Consider the following 22,426-nt stretch of genomic DNA (forward strand, 5'->3'; position numbering starts at 1 on the left):
AGTGTACACACAGCACCTAGCGTTTATAATCACATACAGGCAGCGTACACACAGCAGCTAGCGTTTATAATCACATACAGGCAGCGTACACACAGCAGCTAGCGTTTATAGTCACATACAGGCAGCGTACACACAGCAGCTAGCGTTTATAGTCACATACAGGCAGCGTACACACAGCAGCTAGCGTTTATAGTCACATACAGGCAGCGTACACACAGCAGCTAGCGTTTATAGTCACATACAGGCAGTGTACGCACAGCAGCTAGCGTTTATAGTCACATACAGGCAGTGTACACACAGCAGCTAGCGTTTATAGTCACATACAGGCAGTGTACACACAGCAGCTAGCGTTTATAGTCACATACAGGCAGTGTACACACAGCAGCTAGCGTTTATAGTCACATACAGGCAGCGTACACACAGCAGCTAGCGTTTATAGTCACATACAGGCAGTGTACGCACAGCAGCTAGCGTTTATAGTCACATACAGGCAGTGTACACACAGCAGCTAGCGTTTATAGTCACATACAGGCAGTGTACACACAGCAGCTAGCGTTTATAGTCACATACAGGCAGTGTACACACAGCACCTAGCGTTTATAGTCACATACAGGCAGCGTACACACAGCAGCTAGCGTTTATAATCACATACAGGCAGTGTACACACGGCACCTAGCGTTTATAGTCACATACAGGCAGTGTACACACAGCAGCTAGCGTTTATAGTCACATACAGGCAGTGTACACACAGCAGCTAGCGTTAATAGTCACATACAGGCAGTGCACACACAGCACCTAGCGTTTATAGTCACATACAGGCAGCGTACACACAGCAGCTAGCGTTTATAGTCACATACAGGCAGCGTACACACAGCAGCTAGCGTTTATAATCACATACAGGCAGTGTACACACAGCACCTAGCGTTTATAGTCACATACAGGCAGCGTACACACAGCAGCTAGCGTTTATAGTCACATACAGGCAGCGTACACACAGCAGCTAGCGTTTATAGTCACATACAGGCAGTGTACACACGGCAGCTAGCGTTTATAGTCACATACAGGCAGTGTACACACGGCAGCTAGCGTTTATAGTCACATACAGGCAGCGTACACACAGCACCTAGCGTTTATAGTCACATACAGGCAGTGTACACACGGCAGCTAGCGTTTATAGTCACATACAGGCAGCGTACACACGGCAGCTAGCGTTTATAGTCACATACAGGCAGTGTACACACAGCAGCTAGCGTTTATAGTCACATACAGGCAGTGTACACACAGCAGCTAGCGTTTATAGTCACATACAGGCAGTGTACACACAGCAGCTAGCGTTTATAGTCACATACAGGCAGTGTACACACGGCAGGTAGCGTTTATAGTCACATACAGGCAGTGTACACACAGCAGCTAGCGTTTATAGTCACATACAGGCAGTGTACACACAGCACCTAGCGTTTATAATCACATACAGGCAGCGTACACACAGCAGCTAGCGTTTATAGTCACATACATGCAGTGTACACACAGCACCTAGCGTTTATAGTCACATACATGCAGTGTACACACAGCAGCTAGCGTTTATAGTCACATACAGGCAGTGTACACACAGCAGCTAGCGTTTATAGTAACATACAATGCATAAATACACACAGCAGCTAGCGTTTATAGTCACATACAGGCAGTGTACACACAGCAGCTAGCGTTTATAGTCACATACAGGCAGTGTACACACAGCAGCTAGCGTGCTAGCATTTATAGTCACATACAGGCAGTGTACACACAGCAGCTAGCGTTTATAGTCACATACAATGCATAAATACACACATTTACTAAAGCAATGTTGACTCTGAATCAACTGACCGACCCCCGGATGGGGATGGTAGGATATACAGTACACTATGGCCCTCATTCAGAGGCGGTCGTAAGAAGTGATCGCTCTCTCTGAATGAGGGCGGCCACTTCATTTTTGAAGTGCGGCCTCCTGGTCGTTAGTTAAGCTGTGGGTTGCCACCCACAGCTTAACGACCGACCAGGTTGATGGTCGCGATGGTGATCACCATCGCAACCATCGGGGCTTAGGACCAGACCCTAAGGTTGGGTCTGGGAACTCGTAAGCCCCAGCGAGCTTTCTGCTCTGATGGAGCAGGAAGCTCCCCACTGACATCACTGATGATGTCAGTGCGGCCGCCCACAAAACGGTAGGTGTTTGTAAAGGAACGCCCTTTGGAAACCAACCCCCCGGCCCGCCTACCAAATGGGGCTAGCTGTCGATCAACATCGCAGGCCTAACCATCGAATCGGTTACGAACGCATCGGCGCTTGCGACCGACTCTGAATAAGGTCTGTCGAAGCTGAATAATTGGCTGAGACAAGTTCAGTTTAAAATTTAATCGCAGCGACGCCATCTTGCGACTGGCTGCAAGACTCCATTTTGGAAATGAGATCGCAAGACGCCATTTTTCGAATGGCCGCTTAAGCACCATTTTAGATAAACACACCCTTTAGTACATGTGGCGATATTACTAATAGCAACATGCGACTGCATCTTTCATCATTTCTCATAAACACATTAATACTCACAATTGCGCTGTTAACTAGTCGCATATTAGCGAATGCATAGGACTTTGTATGAAACCGCTGTATTATTAGCTTTATGCGCACGCATCTGCTCCAAGTTAACTAGCGTCCTTATATCAAACCCTGAATACCCACACATTACATATTCACACATAAGGTTCAATAAGCTTTAAAGTGTATAATTTAAGTTGGCTCAGTTAGTTTAAATGCTGAGAAATAAAGATATTTGATAACTAAGGTATTATACATGCTAAACAAGTCGTGTTTGGTTTCGTACTGATGCGTATTCTTTTTACAGTGTTCCGGTGTTATCGGTGGGGAGGTCGCATCATGCAAACTGAAGTTATGGATCGCAGAGCCTACAAGCAACAAAATGTATATTTCAGGAACAACTGTTAGGATGTTGCAGGGGACGTGAAGAGAAAGATCCCCAGCTGTTAGAGGCAGGGAGAGTCTATTTGAACCAGCCTGTTAAATGTGCTGTAACAGATGCTTCTCCCCTGGGAACCAATGACATCAGCAACAAACTTCCCTATTGTCCTGTTTATTCTGGGGGGGGTATAAATATGTGTGCTCGAACGCTGGTTCTCAGTCTTCGTGCTGAATGCTGTATGACTAAGGGTCTCTTGCTGATGCCTATCTCCGTGTCCGGAAGCGCTGCGTATGTATACTGTACTTGGGTCTGTATTATTTCCTTTTGCGCCTAAATTGTGTATGGATCAATTGCGTGTAACTGTCTGAACTTTTACCTGAATAACACTTGTACTTTGGAACCACATGTTCTAAGTCTGGAGTCTCTATTTACTGTATGACTGCATCCGCAAATTAGCATTATTCTTAGAAGGTATAGGCAGGATATTAGGAGGTATATGAAGGTGTGTATAGAGGTTATGATCCAGTATTGTTAGTTGGGAGGTCGTAGTGAAGTCACTTACCTGCTCACACGGTACATACGCCATCGATATTTCAGCAAAGGGTGGAGTGGCCACATGCAGGGTTTGCCTGCAACTGCTTTGTGCTGAAAGATCGCTATCCATTTCCGTGTGAATCAAGGAAGCTGACTAGAATCCAGGGATGAGAGGAAAAAGTTTGTTTTCCTCTGTTGATAGAACCTTACGTTTAAAGGGGTGTCGCAGTACTGAGTACGCGGCTAAGTCGCAGGTTTGCACATAGAAAACAAAAACCGCACTTTTGTGTACGCAGTTAAAAAGCCATTATACGGTTGTGTGGTAGTCGCAGTATTGTGTATGCGACTGGTCGCACAGTAGCGTATACGTACTTCCGGTTGTGCTGCCACGTGTTTGAACAAAGCCATTGAGGTTTACAGTTTTTTTCTATTATCAATATCTGGGTTAACGTGTATTTTTCTGCGCAGGAAAAAAGTGTGTAACAGTGAATATTTGTTGAACAAAGTTAAGGGTATCGTATGATCCTTAAGGGCTAGGTGCAAGGGTTAGTCTAACCGCTCGGTAAGCAGCTTTACCGTTCTATACACAGTAACAGGTGTACATGTTGTCTTTGTTGTAGAGAGGTGCATGAGAGTAGCCGACATATAAACTCTCATAGGTGTGGAAGTTGCCTTACTAAATCTTATTCGGGTGTGGAAGTTGCCTTTTTCAAATCTTATCCAGGTAAGGAAGTTGCCTTACTAAATCTTATCCAGGTGTGTGGGCGCCGCCGACTTAAATCGTCCACAGGTAAGTGAAAGTATCTTGATTGTCTTTCACCGGTTTAAATCTTTATTGAAAAGCGTAGGAGTTGTCTCAGAATGGGAGCCATGCAAACAGTAGAGATGTTAGGCAATGATGTGCTGCTAATGGAGGTGCCGATTGGATTGGCCTGTCATATCATGCATACCAAGTACGGTACTTATGCAATAAGGTATTGTGATTTATGGTTTAATATGACGAGGAAGAGTGTTAGACCGTTTCCCAGAATTGGTAGTTTTGATAAAAATGTGTTAGACAATGTCCGGGATCACATCAGTTTGATGCGCTCCCAAGAGAAAAAGGTTAAGTATTTTGAATGTTTAAAACTGTGGCAGCATGAAGGGGATGCGTGGCTTAAAAATGTGCAAACGACGCAAACTAGCGTCATGAGCGCATTGCCAGAAAATACATCCGCGACGCTAAATTGCAATACGGGCGAGCCGCAAAATGGCGCGCACGTGCGGCAAGATAGCGTCGTGGAGAGTATTGCCAGCAGTTCACGCTCACCTCCCCCACCTTATGTGGATGGAGGTGCAAGTATAGTTACCAAAAATACCCATAAAAATGTAACAAGCAACTTGTACCCTCTCTTAAGCAAATATAAAGAAAATGTTCATGATGCGGATGATGAGCCTATTGTAATGTCTGCCATTTCCCATGCTGTGCAGATGATAGATGCTGCATCACCACAATCACGAGTGGTGCCGCCATCTCCATTGGTAACAGCAAGGGAAGTGTTAGTGTCCTCTGCACCCGTAGAGGAAGTTGTTCATACCATACGTAGCAGCAGCAGACTAAACCACCAGCCAGGTAACCAGAACAAAGGTAGCAGCGCTACCGGTCTGCATGCCATTCGGACAATAACTGTTCCAAATGGAAATGCAGATGCGAACGGTATAGTGCCCACGAGGGAAATAGTAATGCATTGTCCTTGGACAAGAGCAGAACTAAATTCCATCGTAAATGATTTCCCCGATCCCAAAAAGGAATTAGCCAAATGTCAAAGATTTTTGAGAAATTTGGGTAGTTCACATGAGCCCACCAATAAAGATTGGCGTGTGGTGTTAAGGGCCTGTCTGCCACGCAATACCGTCGTGACAAAATTTATCACGGATTGTGTATTGGATGGTGACGTTTCCTTAACAGACCAAGTAAACCAAGGTAACATTTCCCGCATTGTAACTCAATTGGGTATATATTTTCCAGTAGTAGTTAACTGGAACAAAATTTTCACCATTAAGCAGAAAGAGAGTGAAACTGCAGAAGATTATTGCGATCGGGCTCTGCAGGCTATCACCCAGTACACTGGGATAGAGGATATTAAAGATAGCACTCACCACCGGGGGATGATAGTCACAGTACTTGTGGACGGGCTGAAAGAGAGTTTAAAAACTCGGGTTCAGACCTCACAGCCTGGCTGGTGGGGACTCACAATAGATACCCTCATAGAAACCGCCACTGAACATGATAAAAACATCTCCAAAAAGAGTGAAGCCCAAAGCGAAAAACTAATGGCTGTCAGTATACAAGCTCTGGAGGGAATGACGGTAACATCACAGCCAACAGACACACTTGCACTTACACACACACTCACGTCTGAACAAGTATGTGCTCTCACTAACCCCACTCAACAACAAACACAACTCTATCCCACTAAGCCGATACAACCACAGGTCCCAGGCTATCTACCAACTTCTTATCCCCCACAATATCCTTACCCATATCCACCACCTTTACCCTCTGCGCAAACCTCACAACACCATATGTCTTCACTCGAAACACGAACATGTTTTAACTGTAAACAAACAGGACACTTAAGTAGAAACTGTACAGTAAAAGGAGTAGGGATCCGACATCATGGAAGACCTAAATATCCCCATAAGGGATATGCACAGAGGCCAGCAAATGTTCAGCAGGTACCAGCTCCAATTGTAGCCGTAAATGCTTTATTGGGGAATGGTAGCCAGCGCTAGGGGTCAGGTCATACCTGTAGTCTACAGATAGTAAGGTTAACGGGAAGTACTAGGGAAGAACCGGTCATGATGGTTGATGTAGCTGGTACTGAATATCCTTTTTTTGTAGACACAGGGGCGACCAGGTCAGTGATGAAATCTCCCGTTAATTTACAGGTGACCAACGAGACAGTACCAACAATGGGTGTAATAGGTAAAGTGGAACGTTATCCTTTAACAAAGTCCACAGAGGTTACTATTGGGCCGTTGCATACCAGACATTCTTTCCTTCTGGCTGCTGCGACTCCTACTAACCTACTGGGAAGAGACTTGTTATGTAAAATGGGATGTGTTATATATTGCACCCCTGATGGTGTATATTTAGATATCCCAGAGAGAATGGTATATGAGGTGCGGGATATGTTAGACACTCCTCAAAGGATAATGTATCACTCTACAGTTTTAAAAGAAAATCCATCACAAGTAGATGAAATGTTGTCCCAAATTCCAAATTCTCTTTGGACTAAGGATGGACAGGACACTGGATTAATGACAAATGTAAGCCCTGTAATGGTAAGCTTAAAAAGTGGTAGGCAAGCTCCAAAAATTCCCCAGTACCCACTAAAACAGGAGGTAGAATTAGGGGTATTTCCAATAATTGAGCGATTATTGCAACAGGGAATTTTAGTTCGTACAGCTAGTGTAGCCAACAGTGCCATCTTTCCAGTAAAGAAGAGTGGTGGGAGGGGTTATAGTCTGGTGCAAGACCTTAGAGGTGTTAATAAGGTAGTAGAGAGCCAATTCCCTGTAGTGCCAAACCCAGCTGTCATCCTGATGCAGATCCCACCAAATGAAACCCATTTCACTGTCATTGACCTCTGTTCTGCTTTCTTCTCTGTGCCTCTCCACCCTGACTGTCAGTACCTATTCGCATTCACATACAGAGGTGTGCAATATACATGGACACGATCGCCCCAAGGTTTTATAGACAGCCCCAGTATCTTCTCCCAGGCATTGCACGACTGTTTACATTCTTTTCAACCTGCCAATGGATCTGTTCTAATTCAATATGTGGACGATTTATTGCTATGTTCTGACTCGTTTATGTCATGTTTCAATGATACTAAACTTTTGTTACTTCATCTCTCGCATACAGGACACAAGGTGGCTAAGGATAAGCTACAACCGTGCCAATCCAGAGTAAAATATTTGGGACACTACATAACCCAGGGGTTACAACACCTTACAACAGATAGAATCCAGACCATACAAAACATGACACTGCCGCAGAATCAACAGCAAATTTGTACCTTCTTGGGAATGTGTGGATATTGCCGAATGTGGATCCCACGTTTTTCTATTCTGGCCTTGCCTTTACAGGAACTAGTCTCTTCCTCAAAGCCCGATCGTGTCATACACACAGAGGAATCAGAGCAGGCTTTCCTTAATCTTAAGGATAGCCTGACAAAAGCTCCTGCATTGGGAATACCCGATTATGAAAAACCTTTTGATTTGTATTGTACGGAAGCCGGTGGTTGTGCTGCAGGTGTCCTTACACAAAAACATGGTGATGCCAGTAGGCCCGTAGCATACTACTGTGCCCAATTGGACACGGTAGCAAGATCACTCCCCACCTGTTTGAGAAATGTAGCAGCTACCGCTCTATTGGTGAGTAAAAGTGAGGACGTAGTATTGGGCCATGATATGATTGTCTACACTCCCCATGCTGTATCTGCTCTGTTGAACTCAGCTCAAACCAGACACGTCTCTTCAGCTAGGTTTACCAAATGGGAATTAGCCCTAATTGCACCCGCAAACATCACTGTTAAACGTTGCAGCACACTGAATCCAGCAACGTATCTACCAAATGTACAACATGATGTACAAAGGGTGGAGGGAGACGAGTTGCTGGCGGGAGGTGAGTTCAGCGGACATAATGATACGCACGATTGTATGACATATCTGAATCAGACCTTTACTGCTAGACCTGACATACATGACACACCTTTAGAGAATGTGGATGTGACTTTTTATACGGATGGGAGTTGTCATAGACAAACAGACACAGGTGAATTATGTACAGGTTATGCTGTTGTAAATGACACAGACATCATAGAAGCTAAACCTCTCGGTCCTCCTCACTCAGCCCAGGTGGCACAGTTAGTAGCACTGACTAGAGCATGTGAACTGGCAGCAGGCAAATCTGCTAACATTTACACTGACTCGAGGTACGCGTTCGGGGTGGTGCACGATTTTGGCTCTATAGCGTCTGAGAAATTTTATGACAGCAGCAGGCACACCAGTTGCACATTCCCGACACATAAAACATCTTTTAGAAGCAATCCAACTGCCTAAGGCAGTGGCAGTAATTAAATGCAAAGCCCACACATATGAGGATGACCCGGTGTCACTGGGCAACAACAGAGCTGATGAAGCTGCAAAATGGGCAGCAGGGTTAAAAATGTTTTCTCCAACTGAAACAATTATCTCATTCCAAACTATTGATATGCTGAAATTAATTGAGATGCAAAATTTGTGTTCAACTCAGGAAAAATCCGTTTGGAAGTCCAAGGGATGTGGGCAAGAGTCCTCTGGGCTCTGGAGGGACGGACATGGTAAGCCAGTAGCCCCCAAGGCATATTACCCCAGCCTGGCTGAGGCAGCACACGGTCTAACTCATCTGGGTAATCAGGGTATGTGCAAGTTGGGGAGGGCATACTGGTGCGCACCAGGTTTTTCTTCACAAGCAGAGAAGATAGCAATGTCCTGTCTGACCTGCTTGAGAAAGAACATAGGGAAAGCGATCCCTACCGAACCGTCCCACATTCCACCGACTATTCGACCTTTCCAGGTGATACAAATTGATTTCATCCAATTACCACACTGCAGGAACCTTAAGTATGTATTAGTGTGCACAGACATATTTTCTAACTGGGTTGAGGCCTACCCAGCGGCCACTAATACTGCTGCGTTTACTGCCAAGAAAATAGTCCAGGAATTTGTATGCAGGTACGGTATTCCTAAAATCATCGAGAGTGATAGGGGTACTCATTTCACAGGTGATGTGTTCCAAAATATGTGTAAGCTGATGGGTATTAATAGCCGACTTCATACCCCCTACCGACCACAAGCCAGTGCCAAGGTAGAGAGGATGAACGGGACTATTAAAAATAAATTAAGTAAAATTATGGCAGAGACTGGACTAGGATGGCCAGAAGCGTTACCTTTGGTCCTACATAGCATAAGGACCACTCCTAGACCCCCTCTAAATCTGTCCCCATTTGAAATACTGTTCAGTAGACAACCTCATTCGTCCTCAGGAAGACTAGAAAGGTAACAACGAGGTAACTGTAAAGTATCTTATATCAATGAGTAAGCAGGAGAATATGTTATGATCAGAAATTTCTTGCGTTCAGGTTGTTTGACTGATCGGTGGGAAAGTCCATACCAGGTGCTGCTGACGAGTACTACATCTTTGAAGGTGGCCGAGAGAGATACCTGGGTCCATTCCACTCACTGCAAAAAGGTCAATCAACCGGTGGAGAAACAAGTCGGAGACAAGGCTGATAGTGTGGATCTGTCGCTCACGAGCTTGTTCCGGGAGGAATGAAAAGGTCGTAGTGAGATACCTGAACTGAGAGAAATTTTGCAGGACTTATTGTTAAAATGGACGGGCCTGCTGTGTTCATTTTCATATTCTCTTTTAAAGTGTTCACCATCCTGGTCAGTTCGGGGATATCCAGTGTCTGTGATGGGGGACCGATTGAGGAAACGGGAGCTGATGGCAGAGCTGATGGAGTGGAGACAGGAGGAGTGCAATGTCAATCAGGGGAGTGTCTGTCCAATCTTAGTACTGTTTTTGTTAAAGAGCTGTCATTACAGATACTCGGGGAAGATGTGGAAGTTTATCGTCTGAAGATTCCTGTATTTGTGAGCTTTGTGGGTCCCTAGTTGATGAGAACTGTATCCAACGGTGCCAACCTAAATATAATCCGTACTGGGGTGGGTATATTCTAGAGGATTATCATAGCATGGTAGGCAAAGTGTTAAATCAAACTGATTGCTGGGTGTGTTCACATGTGCCACAGGGACAGCATAACGTAGGGTTGGTGCCATTTCCGCTGAATATCACGGAAATTTTAGAATTGCAAAAAGGGAAAACATTGGATGGAAAATTCCTCTCATCCAAACCACCTCATTTCAAACTCTATCAATTTCAAGTAGATAGATCACTTTTGTGTTTAAACATAACCAACCCCAATAAACCCGGAGGTTGGGAAGTGACGGGGAATAATCAGACGATGACCTTCTCACAAAGAGCTGATAATGAGTCCATAAACTATGATCTGTTACGCTCAATTAAATCAAGTGGGAAACATTTTAGGTACCGGTATACATTGAGTTCCACCAAAGAAATTATTGGTAAGGTTCCAGATGGTTATTGTGCTAAAATAATACAACCAGAAACTTGCATATACCAGATGGAAGAGCCTGAGATAGGATTGTTTGCAAGGGAAATGTGTTTAATGATAATGATGCATACCATTCCTTATGTTCTTCCCAATAATGTATATTTCATCTGTGGAAGAAAAGCGTATAAATAGCTCTCCCCGAGTTCCGAAGGTTTGTGTTACCTGGGAAGAGTAGTCCCAGAAGTTATGACCCTCACACATGTTGAAATGCTGGGTACACATAAAAACACACCGTCACCATATCTTCACACACAATATGAACACAGAGGCAAAAGAAATATGGTACCTGGTGACATACATAAAGCCACTCAGTTAATCAGTGAGACAACTGGCTTTCAAGTTCTGGTCACATTGGACCCCACCAGGATCGCTCGGGGTACCTTAAATTTTAGATATATCCAGGAACTTGCTAAATTAATACATAATATCACCGAGATGTACGATGACACATTCAGGTATACATGGAGAGAATTGCAAGCGTACAAGAAAGAACTGGTGCAACACAGGCTAGTGTTGAATTATTTAACTGCTGTTACTGGAGGGCATTGCTTAACCTTGGCCACCCAATTTGGAGTGAAATGTTGCACCTATGTCACCAATGATACCAGCGACCCTAAGGAGGTGATAGACCGGAAGATGGATGAGATTCTGCAGCTAAAATGGGAATTTCGTAAGAACCATAACCCTTCAGTGGATGAAGTAGGGGAAAAGATAGAAGGATGGGTGTCATGGCTGAACCCAGTGAAATGGTTCTCAGGTCTAGGGGAATGGGTCCAGGAAGTGATCTCCAGCATAGGCAAATTCTTGATCCTTATACAAATTGTCATCATAATAATTGGCGTATGCATCCGGTGTGTTCCTATTGTGTTGAAGTGTGGAAAATGTAAAAATAGAGTAAAATGAAAGAATGAAATCATGATGGTGGCTAGTATGAATACCGAGGTAGATACAGAACTGCATTACAACCCTGAGCTAGGAAGTACCATCATTTAATGTATTTAATTTAGACATGCATAGAATGTATTATTGAAATGTTATTTATAGGACACCTCAGACAATGTAAAGTCTCAATTCCCCTTCAAGACTGCTTTTATAAGACTGGTGCATTCCCACACCTTTCACATGATCTTCCAAGATCCGCGGTGTGCGTATAATAGTAGTTTTATGTCCCCACCCAGAGACACATTATTGATGGATTAAGAACCACCTTGTGCCATCCCATAATAACACCAAATAATATGAAAATGTAAGCCTAAATTAAATTCAAATAGCAGATTGTGATAGCATGTTGTTTGCTATCAAAGGGTGGACTGTCGAAGCTGAATAATTGGCTGAGACAAGTTCGGTTTAAAATTTAATCGCAGCGACGCCATCTTGCGACTGGCCGCAAGACTCCATTTTGGAAATGAGATCGCAAGACGCCATTTTTCGAATGGCCGCCTAAGCGCCATTTTAGATAAACTTACCCTTTAGTACATGTGGCGATATTACTATTAGCAACATGTGATTGCATCTTTCATCATTTCTCATACACACATTAATACTCACAATTGCGCTGTTAACTAGTCGCATATTAGCGAATGCATAGGACTTTGTATGAAACCGCTGTATTATTAGCTTTATGCGCACGCATCTGCTCCAAGTTAACTAGCGTCCTTATATCAAACCCTGAATACCCACACATTACATATTCACACATAAGGTTCAATAAGCTTTAAAGTGTATGATTTAGGTTGGTTCAGTTAGTTTAAATGCTGAGAAATAAAGATATTTGATAACTAAGGTATTATACATGCTAAACAAGTCGTGTTTGGTTTTGTACTGATGCGTATTATTTTTACAGTATTCCGGTGTTATCGGTGGGGAGGTCGCATCATGCAAACTCAAGTTATGGATCGCAGAGCCTACAAGCAACAAAATGTATATTTCAGGAACAACTGATAGGATGTTGCAGGGGGTGTGAAGAGAAAGATCCCCAGCTGTTAGAGGCAGGGAGAGTCTATTTGAACCAGCCTGTTAAATGTGCTGTAACAGATGCTTCTCCCCTGGGAGCCAATGACATCAGCAACAAACTTCCCTATAGTCCTGTTTATTCTGGGGGGGTATAAATATGTGTGCTCGAACGCTGGTTCTCAGTCTTCGTGCTGAATGCTGTATGACTAGGGGTCTCTTGCTGATGCCTATCTCCGTGTCCGGAAGTGCTGCATGTGTATACTGTACTTGGGTCTGTACTATTTCCTTTTGCGCCTAAATTGTGTATGGATCAATTGCGTGTAACTGTCTGAACTTTTACCTGAATAACACTTGTGCTTTGGTACCACATGTTCTAAGTCTGGAGTCTCTATTTACTGTATGACTGGGTACGCAAATTAGCATTATTCTTATAAGGTATAGGCAGGATATTAGGAGGTATAGGAAGGTGTGTATAGAGGTTCTGATCCAGTATCGTTAGGTCCAATATGCCAAACCCAAGGGAGAGGTATATAGAGAGACAGACCAAACCTCTGAGACCAACTGCTACAGCCGTGGACAGACGCTAAACTGCGCGCGCCTCAAACATGAGGTGGTCATTTACACCAGACGCGGGAATCCGTACCCGGAAGTTGGCGTCTGGGGGGGAGGAGTGGCCGCGGGAGCGCCTTATCTCCCCTAAGCTGTAATGTTGATGGCCGGGTACGCTGAACTACAAGGTAGCAAGACGTTACTCTAGTGCATCTTACCACCCGTCCCCAGCAACAGACGATATGGTCCTGGCCGGCCTTAGTGGGAATCGTAGAACATCCTTCACCCGTAGCGGTCTCTGATGTGTCTCAACACCAGAGACGAGGGACTGCTTTGCGCATGATTCCCCGAGAGGAATCCTTACCTGACATCTCCGTTTACCCAACCGCAGTCCCGGACCTCAGCGTCTTTAGGCCGCTAGCTTAAGCCATGCTGAGGCCTGCCGAGAACCTCAGTGCATAAAGCGGGCTGGTGTTTCGGCATCAGCGGAGGAAGATGGAGTCGCAGTACAACGTCATTACCGGCGCTGGTACCGCTAAACCCTGAAGTTTCATAAACTTAAGGTAAAACAGAAAAGAAAAAAGCCTACGACTGCCTAGCAGACCCGCTGTTATAACAGGTACTTCTTGCCGTGCACCAAACAGAAAAACTGAATGCCTGTGGCAGGGGGCGGGGTATATAGGGAGGAGGACCAGTGCATGCTGGGAGCTCCAAAGCTGTAGCTGTTTGGTGCATTGGATCCTACAACAATATATCCCAAGGTAATTCCTGTGGACCCTATGGAACCCGAAGAAGAAATAGATGTATAATTGTAATACTTAACAGCTGGGCTGCGTGTCATCATCATGCTAATGGGCCTATTGTTAATCTGGCCCTGAGTTGCAGACAACTGGCAGGGTGGAAATGCACGCGAGATACGTCCGAAATTACTTATGATGTGATATTTTTCTTTAAGCTCTGAGCACAAATGTGTCCAATTCTACATGGGCCTATAGTGTTCAAATTACAAAAGAAAGCTACTTATACTATATTCAACTGGTTGCTATGGGTTACAGCAATCTTTTGTACAGTTAACTGTGCGCCAGTCTTTGTGAATGTCCTCCCGCCTTGTTTACAAGTGTGTAATTTATATTTATATTAATACTCCCTTTTGTCGATTGTATGATTCTTCCTCAGCAGTAGATATTCAGTGCTGGGGACTTCTCACTAGGGGGCTCATTTATCAAACACTCAATGCGATCTGGCCACATGTATTAAGCAGCACAGGCAGTGACAGAGGCCTTGAAAGAAGCCAGTGCCTGAAGTGAAGTGACGGCATCAGCGGCCTGTTCACTCCTGTGCCGGGACTCCTGCTCATGCGCGGTCTACGGGCCACGCATGTGCGGCGGCCATTGCCGGGGAAGATTCTGGAGGAACCCTCTCCTGATAATTATTGCAAAATGTAGCCTATAAGCTACAACGGGTTAACGCCATCTTTTGCGCATTCCAGAGTTTGGTTAAATCTGACAGCTTCGCATCCCCCGTAGAAACCTAAGGGGGCTGCTTTAGGAAGTGGAGAGACATGGTACATTCAGGGGATGCTTAATATTTGCGGGTATCCCCTGAAAATATTTAATAATAAATAAGTCCCTAGAAAAGGCCACACTTATAGATGAATCATTTCTGTTCACACCAGTATCCTAAGGAAGGTATGTTATACAATGGGATGGACGCTACTAGCTAATTAATCACTTTTCTTGTAACGAGAAAATCAGTGCTCGGCAAACCCAGGGCCGCTCAATAGCAGTCACTTGCCAAGAAGAGACATTGACTTGGTAGGTCCAGGAAACTGCAGTTAAATTGTTGTGATTTATTAATGTCAGAATTGTTAAAACTCAATCAAATTGCCTGCAATATAAATTATTACAGATTATGTCATGGATATAATTGTACCACTGTGCACCACTTAATTGCAGCATTAAATCCTTATATTAACTCCAGCGCTTTGGAATGAAGGTTCCTTGGCTTAGAGAATCTTCAGAGCTTCCAGTTCAATGACTACAAAAAAAAAAAAAAAGACTTTTCCGACCACAAAGTAATTTGACTTACTCTGGCAGGCGAGACATAACTCCTGCAGAAAGAGACGTGAGTCCATCGTTCGTTCGGAGTTGTTGACCCTTCCACGCCCAGCTCACCAACATCTCCATTATCAGCATAATGAAGAAATAAGCAGTGGCCTGCAAGAAAACCAAAAAAGTAATTGCGTGCAGCTTAAAATAATCATCATGGCCTCATTACGCCATTTACCCATTCGGGGCTGGACATATTTTATCATTTGGAGTCTAGACCCAAGTGCAGATCTAACTAGCCGGGGGTTGTGATATGAGGTCTCTTCTTCCAGGTAAAGTGCCCTATTCAGAGACCCACAGTCAGCTCGCCAGCAGACCTCAGGCAGCAGTTAAGGCTTAGTTCTGCTCACAACCTGCTCGCGGTTGATCGCGGGTCTCTAAATGAATAGCTCTGGGCACTTTACCCAGGAGAAGAGAACTCATAACAGAAGTGCGCTCACTTACTTTTCCTCTGTACGCCATATTAGAGAAGGACATCCACCGTGACTAAGACGCTCCGCAGCGTACCATCATTTTCTGTAGATTTGCACCTTGGTCGCATTGCAGTAGCAGCGAAAAGCAGCTCAAAGTTCACCTGAGATACTGGGAAGCGACTTTAACTGCACCCAAATTGTTTTTTTACACACGTACAAAGTCGCACGGAACTTTGTGTGAGAAAAAGCCGCACCTGCTCGCGTCTGAGCCCTTTTTACACAAATTCAGACTCTTTCGCACACAGATGTACAAAAGGCGCACATCCAATTGATCACTGCAATCTAGCAGTTGTTTCATTTACTTGAAAAAAATGCACATTTTGTGCCTGTGCCACGTGAAGCAACAAGAAGGGACAGATCTGTAACCCGCAGCTAATTAAATCTGCCCCCAATTCTCACGATTTAGCATATATATATATATATATATATATATATATATATATATATATATATATATATACAGTCAGGTGCAACAATATTGGGACATTGACAGAATTTTCATATTTTGGCCTCTATTCACCATCACAATGGCTTTGAAATGAAACAAAGAAGATGTGCTTTAACTGCAGACTTTCAGATTTAATTTGAGGGTAATTACATCCAAATCAGGTGAACGGTGTAGGAATTACAACGGTTTCTATATGTGCCTCCCACTTTTTAAGAGGCCAAAAGTAATGGGACTATCAACTCAAAAGATATTTCATGGACAGGTGTGGGCTATTCCCTCGTTATTTCATTATCAATCAAGCAGGTAAAAGGTCTGGAGTTGATTCTAGGTGTGACATTTGCATTTGGAATCAGTTGCTGTCGACTCTCAATATGAGATCCAAAGAGCTGTCACTATCAGTGAAGCAAGCCATCATTAGGCTGAAAAATCAAAACAAACCCATCAGAGAGATAGCAAAACCATTAGGTGTTGCCAAATCAACTGTTTGGAACATTCTTAAAAAGAAAGAACGCACCAGAGAGCTCAGCAACACCAAAAGACCCGGAAGACCACGGAAAACAACTGTGGTGGATGACAGAAGAATTATTTCCCTGGTGAAGAAAAACCCCTTCACAATAGTTGGCCAAATCAAGAACACTCTCCAGTAGGTAGGTGTATATGTGTCAAAGTCAAGAATCAAGAGAAGACTTCACAAGAGTGAATATAGAGGGTTCACCACAAGATGTAAACCATTGGTGAGCCACAAAAACAGGAAGAACGGATTAGAGTTTGCCAAACAACATCTAAAAAAGCCATTACAATTCTGGAACAACATCCTATGGACAGATGAGACAAAGATCAACTTGTACCAGAGTGATGGGAAGAGAAGAGTATGGAGAAGGAAAGGAACTGCTCATGATCCAAAACATACCATCTCATCAGTGAAGCATGGTGGTGGTAGTGTCATGACGTGGGCATGTATGGCTGTCAATGGAACTGGTTCCCTTGTATTTATTGATGATGTGTCTGCTGACAAAAGCAGCAGAATGAATTCTGAAGTGTTTTGGGCAATATTATATGCTCATATTAAGTCAAATGCTTCAGAACTCATTGGACGGCGCTTCACAGTGCAGATGGACAATGACCCGAAGCATACTGCAAAAGTAACCAAAGAGTTTTTTAAGGCTAAAAAGTGGAATGTTATGCAATGGCCAAGTCAATCTCCTGACCTGAATCCGATTGAGCATGCATTTCACTTGATGAAGACAAAACTGAAGGGAAAATGCCCCAAGAACAAGCAGGAACTGAAGACATTTGCAGTAGAGGCCTGGCAGACCATCATCAGGGATGAAACCCAGCGTCTGGTGATCTCTATGCGTTCCAGACTTCAGGCTGTAATTGCCTGCAAAGAATTTGCAACAAAGTATTAAAAAGTGAAAGTTAGATTTAGGATTGTTTAGTTTGTCCCATTACTTTTGGCCCCTTAAAAAGTGGGAGGCACATATAGAAACCATTGTAATTCCTACACCGTTCACCTGATTTGGATGTAATTACCCTCAAATTAAATCTGAAAGTCTGCAGTTAAAGCACATCTTGTATGTTTCATTTCAAAGCCATTGTGGTGAATAGAGGCCAAAATATGAAAATTCTCACAATGTCCCAATATTTATGCACCTGACTGTATATATATAAGCTGATAACAATAACAACAATATAACTGCTTTGTTTACCCAAGTTGGTTTCACACTGTTTTTTTTTTTTATTTATTACCAAGAGAGATTTGTTTCAACTCGGTATGATATGGTCATAAGATAACATTATTAATTAGTATTATTTATTTGATTACTCGTATAACACTAACTAGTGTGATTCCATAAGTTATATCTGTATAATGTATCCTGCTTGTCCTTATTACATGGATCCTAAACATATTTGCTACATTCATGTCCTGGGAATATTCTGGGGCTCATACTACAGTAGGTTTGGCGCATGGAGAGGTGACGTTGGTTAGACCGAGTACAGTAAAGGAGTAATCACATAATGGCGACTGAGGCCGACGCCGGGGCAAATGCAGATTCTCCCGTTGGCAGCCATATCACTTGCAGGTGCCTGGGGACTAGCTGGCTACTTCTGATTGGCTGAATGTGGATTCACCGCTGAAGATGATAGGTGCTTTCTACATTGCTTGTACATATATTATATGATTTTCTGGGCATATTTTGTAATATGTAGGGTTGTAGCCTTTTATTGTACACAAGGAGGAGTATTATAACCGCTGTGTTATACAGGTTTATATTTCAAACCTGACAGCAAATGCAATTTTCACGATCAAAACAAGTGTAACACTTTTTTTGTGCCTATGACCTGGTTGGGTATAAGTGTACCCGGGTGCAAGAATGCCTGACAAAAATGCCACATGTGGTAGCCGTGCAGAGCAGCACACATCTTGGGAAGATGCCCTCTAAGCATATGGGCGTAAATACTAAATTTGTGGGTGTATCCAACATTAGCCCCTATAAGACAGCTGTCTGTACGTAACATGGCGTGAGCTTCTTCCACTGTGAAAGGTACCACCAGGAAATGTAACTCTGTGCCCTATCTATAAAAACAGACTACACTGTGCGCAGTCTTAGATTCGGGAACCGGACGGAGACTGCAGGAGAGGGATTGGAAGACCTCTCTCCTGCGAGTAAAGCCTCCATAGGCTTAAGACTGTTTACAGTACACCATCTAAAGATGGTATAAACTGACGGGGTCAAGTTTGCTATATAGTATTCAGATTGTAGGTCCCATTGATAATAATGGGGACTGCAATCTGCAGTGCTAATTAGCCTTCTGCATTAGACTATTAGGGCCTGATTCAGTACGGATCGCTATTCTGCTAGAACGCACGCAGCGCAGTTGCTAATATTAGCGGTGATATGTAATGTTTGCAATCGCATTGCGAACACAGCTTACCATAAGGACGCCCACTTCCCCTTACACACATCCGTATACTTGGGCAACATAGCGATACAATCGGTAACATCAAGTAACATCGGACCCATACGCACAGGTAAGGCAGGGTCAGACCTCACTTAGGAATTGCTACCTTCAGTGCACGCTATGAGGCCTCAGGCTGCGTATAGAATTGCAATGGATAATGTATGCACGCCCCTGCAACGCCGTCCCAATGCACTGACACGCCTGCGTTCGCCCGACCACCCCCCCCCCCGTCACCACCCACAAACGGCACTTCCTGTCAATCATTGTGCTCGGGGTCTGCGTAGCCTCTGCAAATGCATTTCCCATTGCAATTGCTAGATCGCGCACTGCAATGCATACGCATGCGCAATGTGAAGTAATCGACCGATTGCGTGCGTCTTTGCTACTGCGATTCTTGCTGAATCAGGCCCTTAGTACATAGCAACAATTCATAACATTATGCAGAATCTGCAGTTTCTACATAGAATGTTATGAAAAAGAACAAAACTTGATAAATTGGCCCCCTAAGCTAATAACACACACATATATAAGCCAAACATACTAACATTTTAATATAATAAATAATGTAAAAGTTGACCAATATTAAAGAAAGTAATCTTCCTATATAAATCCCCAGTGTCAAATTTCCCACTAGACACGTGAGGCACCTGTTGGGGGGGGAGACACAGTAGGCCGCCCCCTACAGATAAATCAGTGTCGTAAGTTCATCCCAGACGCAAGTTTTAATTTGGTGACCCCCACTAAGAAACAGGACAGGCTATAGATAGACGGAAGCAGCTTCTGATGGTCTGATATGGAGCCCTCCACTAGTGTATGGTGGCTTCTCAGGTGCCGGGAAGAGGTGCCACGTATTGGGTGGCCGTGACGGTACACTCCGGATACATACGTACAGCCCTAAGTGGGGTGAATATATTGTGGGCAATGGAGGAGGTGCCCCTTCAGTGCAGGCGCTTCCATTGTCTCCCATAGTTCTGCCCCTGAGATAAATACGTTTTTACCTGCTGCCTGAGTCGCTGCAGTGACCAGCAGGGTGCAGGCATGTACAGGGTCCGGGAGCCGACCCTTCGGCGCCGGCTCTTCTGCATTCAAAGTGCTATAAAGTTATTTGGTTTTATTGCAGTGCTGTGCACGTGACATCATGACGTCAAGTCACGCCGCTGCTCTTAAGGCAGAGGAGCCAAGTCGCGGCTGGAAGAGGAGCAGAAGCCAGAGAGACCACACAAAAAGGTAAGTGACTGAGGCTGGAGAGACAGAAGGGGGCTGTTTATGCAGAGCCGCCTGTCACAGCTATGCTTTACCTCCAGGGAGAGGGGGTGATAATGTTGTGCCTAGGGGTGGTCTGACTCTTAATCCGCCTCTCTAAGGGCCTGATTCAGAGCCGGACGCTCTGACAAGAGCGCTCACTCTGAATCAGGGCCGTCCTAGCTCATATTGGAGCGGCCTCCTGGCCGCTCGCATAGCTGTGGGTGACCACCCATAGTTTATGCGAGCGGCCAAAAAGATGGTCGCGATGGTCAAGACCATCGCGACCATCGGGCTTGCGACGAGACCCTTGCGGTAGGGTCTCGTCTGCCGCAAGCCCGGAGTGCTTTTAGCTCTATCAGAGCCAAAAACACTCCTACTGACATCACTAGTGATGTCAGTGGGGCCGGACCCAGACGGTAGGCGTTCCCATGGGAACGGCTCCGTCTGGGAAGCAACGCCCCCGGCACGCCCACCAAAGGGGGCGTGCTGTCAATCACCATCGACAGCACGCCCCCTTTGGTGCGAGACCCTGAGCGACGGTTTCCCCGTCGCTCGCCGGGTCTCGCGCATGCGCATGACGGAGCAGCCTCCGTCGTGCGCATGCGCATTTGGGAAACATCGACCCGCTTACGAGCGCTCAGTGCTCGCGAGCGGGTCTGAATGAGACCCTAAATCCCTAAGGTGAATACACTCGTAACGATTTTGTAACCAACGATTATCTGTCAGATTTTCCCTTGACAAGTGAACGATTTTTTGAAGTGTAATGAACAATTTTTACAACGATGAGTTATGTTGGACAGTCTGAAATAAACTACATACGGGAGCGCGCTTGAACGATTTTCGTTCATTGTTATAACTCAGGAACTGAACGATTTTTTGAACGATTGAACATTAGCGACGTCGTTTTAGTTAAATAGTTCAAAAAATCGTTACGTGTGCACGCACCTTTATAGAGAAAACAAAACTAACACAAGCCCTAATGGTGCATAGACACGATCAGATTTTTCTTCAGACCTGAACAATAACGATTTTAAAAATCGTTCAATCGTCCATATCTGAAGGAAAATCTGACACGATGAACGATGCGCGTTCCCAATGGTCAGATAACGATATCTGACATCAGATGTGTTTGCAGTCAGTTTTGGTCTATTTCATTCATTTTAATACAGTCAAAAATCGTTCAATCGTTCAAATCGTTTGTAAAATCATTCAGTCGTTCATCTGTCAACTCTGACCGTGTGTATGCACCAATACACGGATTATTTGAATACAAAAGTGATATGAACCTAAATATTTATTTGCCTAACCCCTCGTCAGGGTGTGAGAGTATACTGACAGGCTGTACCTGTAGGCAATGGGCTCATTTTAACTTTATTGATTTCATGTTTCTTGTCTGCCGGAATACCTGACCCTTGCTCTCAGGTGACAACTGCCCTTTATAGATTACAAAACACACACACAGGTACAGGTAATGTACTTTGTTATATACCGTAATAGCAAACACACACGTCTACCAAATAATGTCCCATTTTCATCAGGTGAGTTTCAGTATTTGAGTCCTACTGGGAGAAATATGCTATAAATAATATCACTATTATTAATTATTGTTATTATTATTGTATAACATTGTGTTATGAATGATCTCTCTGAAATACAGCCCCCTGTCCGCAATTATAATCAGCTTTCTCACCTTCTCCACGTAATCTGGGACTTCCTCTATGGTTCTAAAGGAGGTTTCATTGGGATGCAAAACATAAAACATCATCCGGACTCCCTGGGAGACAGACAGCTCACTCTGACCAGTGAATCCTCCCATGGCTGGCTGGCAGGGGCTGCACAAATGGGAGACAGTGAGATGTGTATAGTTTATTGTGACTGTCTGGTTGTTACATAGTAGCAGTGGAGCGGCCCTTACCTTACACACTATGGAGAGAGATCTTCCTGCTCTCAGGACGCTGCCTGTCCCTCGCTGC

At 44.3% G+C, this 22,426-nt stretch overlaps 1 protein-coding gene across 2 annotated transcripts in view; it reads right to left on the reverse strand.

Moving 5' to 3' along the window:
* The window catches only part of AGMO (alkylglycerol monooxygenase), a 289,406-nt gene that overhangs the window by 261,257 nt on the left and 5,723 nt on the right, over positions 1 to 22,426 (reverse strand). Inside the window, exons 1-3 of one of the 2 annotated variants that reach the window (XM_088453144.1) lie at positions 22,369 to 22,426; positions 22,144 to 22,285; positions 15,304 to 15,431 (exon numbers count right to left, since the gene is read on the reverse strand). In XM_088453144.1, coding sequence (XP_088309270.1) covers positions 15,304 to 15,431; positions 22,144 to 22,269 — 254 coding nt within the window. In that variant the 5' untranslated portion in view covers positions 22,270 to 22,285; positions 22,369 to 22,426. The remainder of the gene's footprint in view (positions 1 to 15,303; positions 15,432 to 22,143; positions 22,286 to 22,368) is intronic. The other variant, XM_088453145.1, reaches the window with a different exon arrangement.

This window comes from Taudactylus pleione, unplaced genomic scaffold (genome assembly GCF_031769625.1).
Source record: "Taudactylus pleione unplaced genomic scaffold, aTauple2 ptg000571l, whole genome shotgun sequence".
Classification (NCBI taxonomy): domain Eukaryota; kingdom Metazoa; phylum Chordata; class Amphibia; order Anura; family Myobatrachidae; genus Taudactylus; species Taudactylus pleione.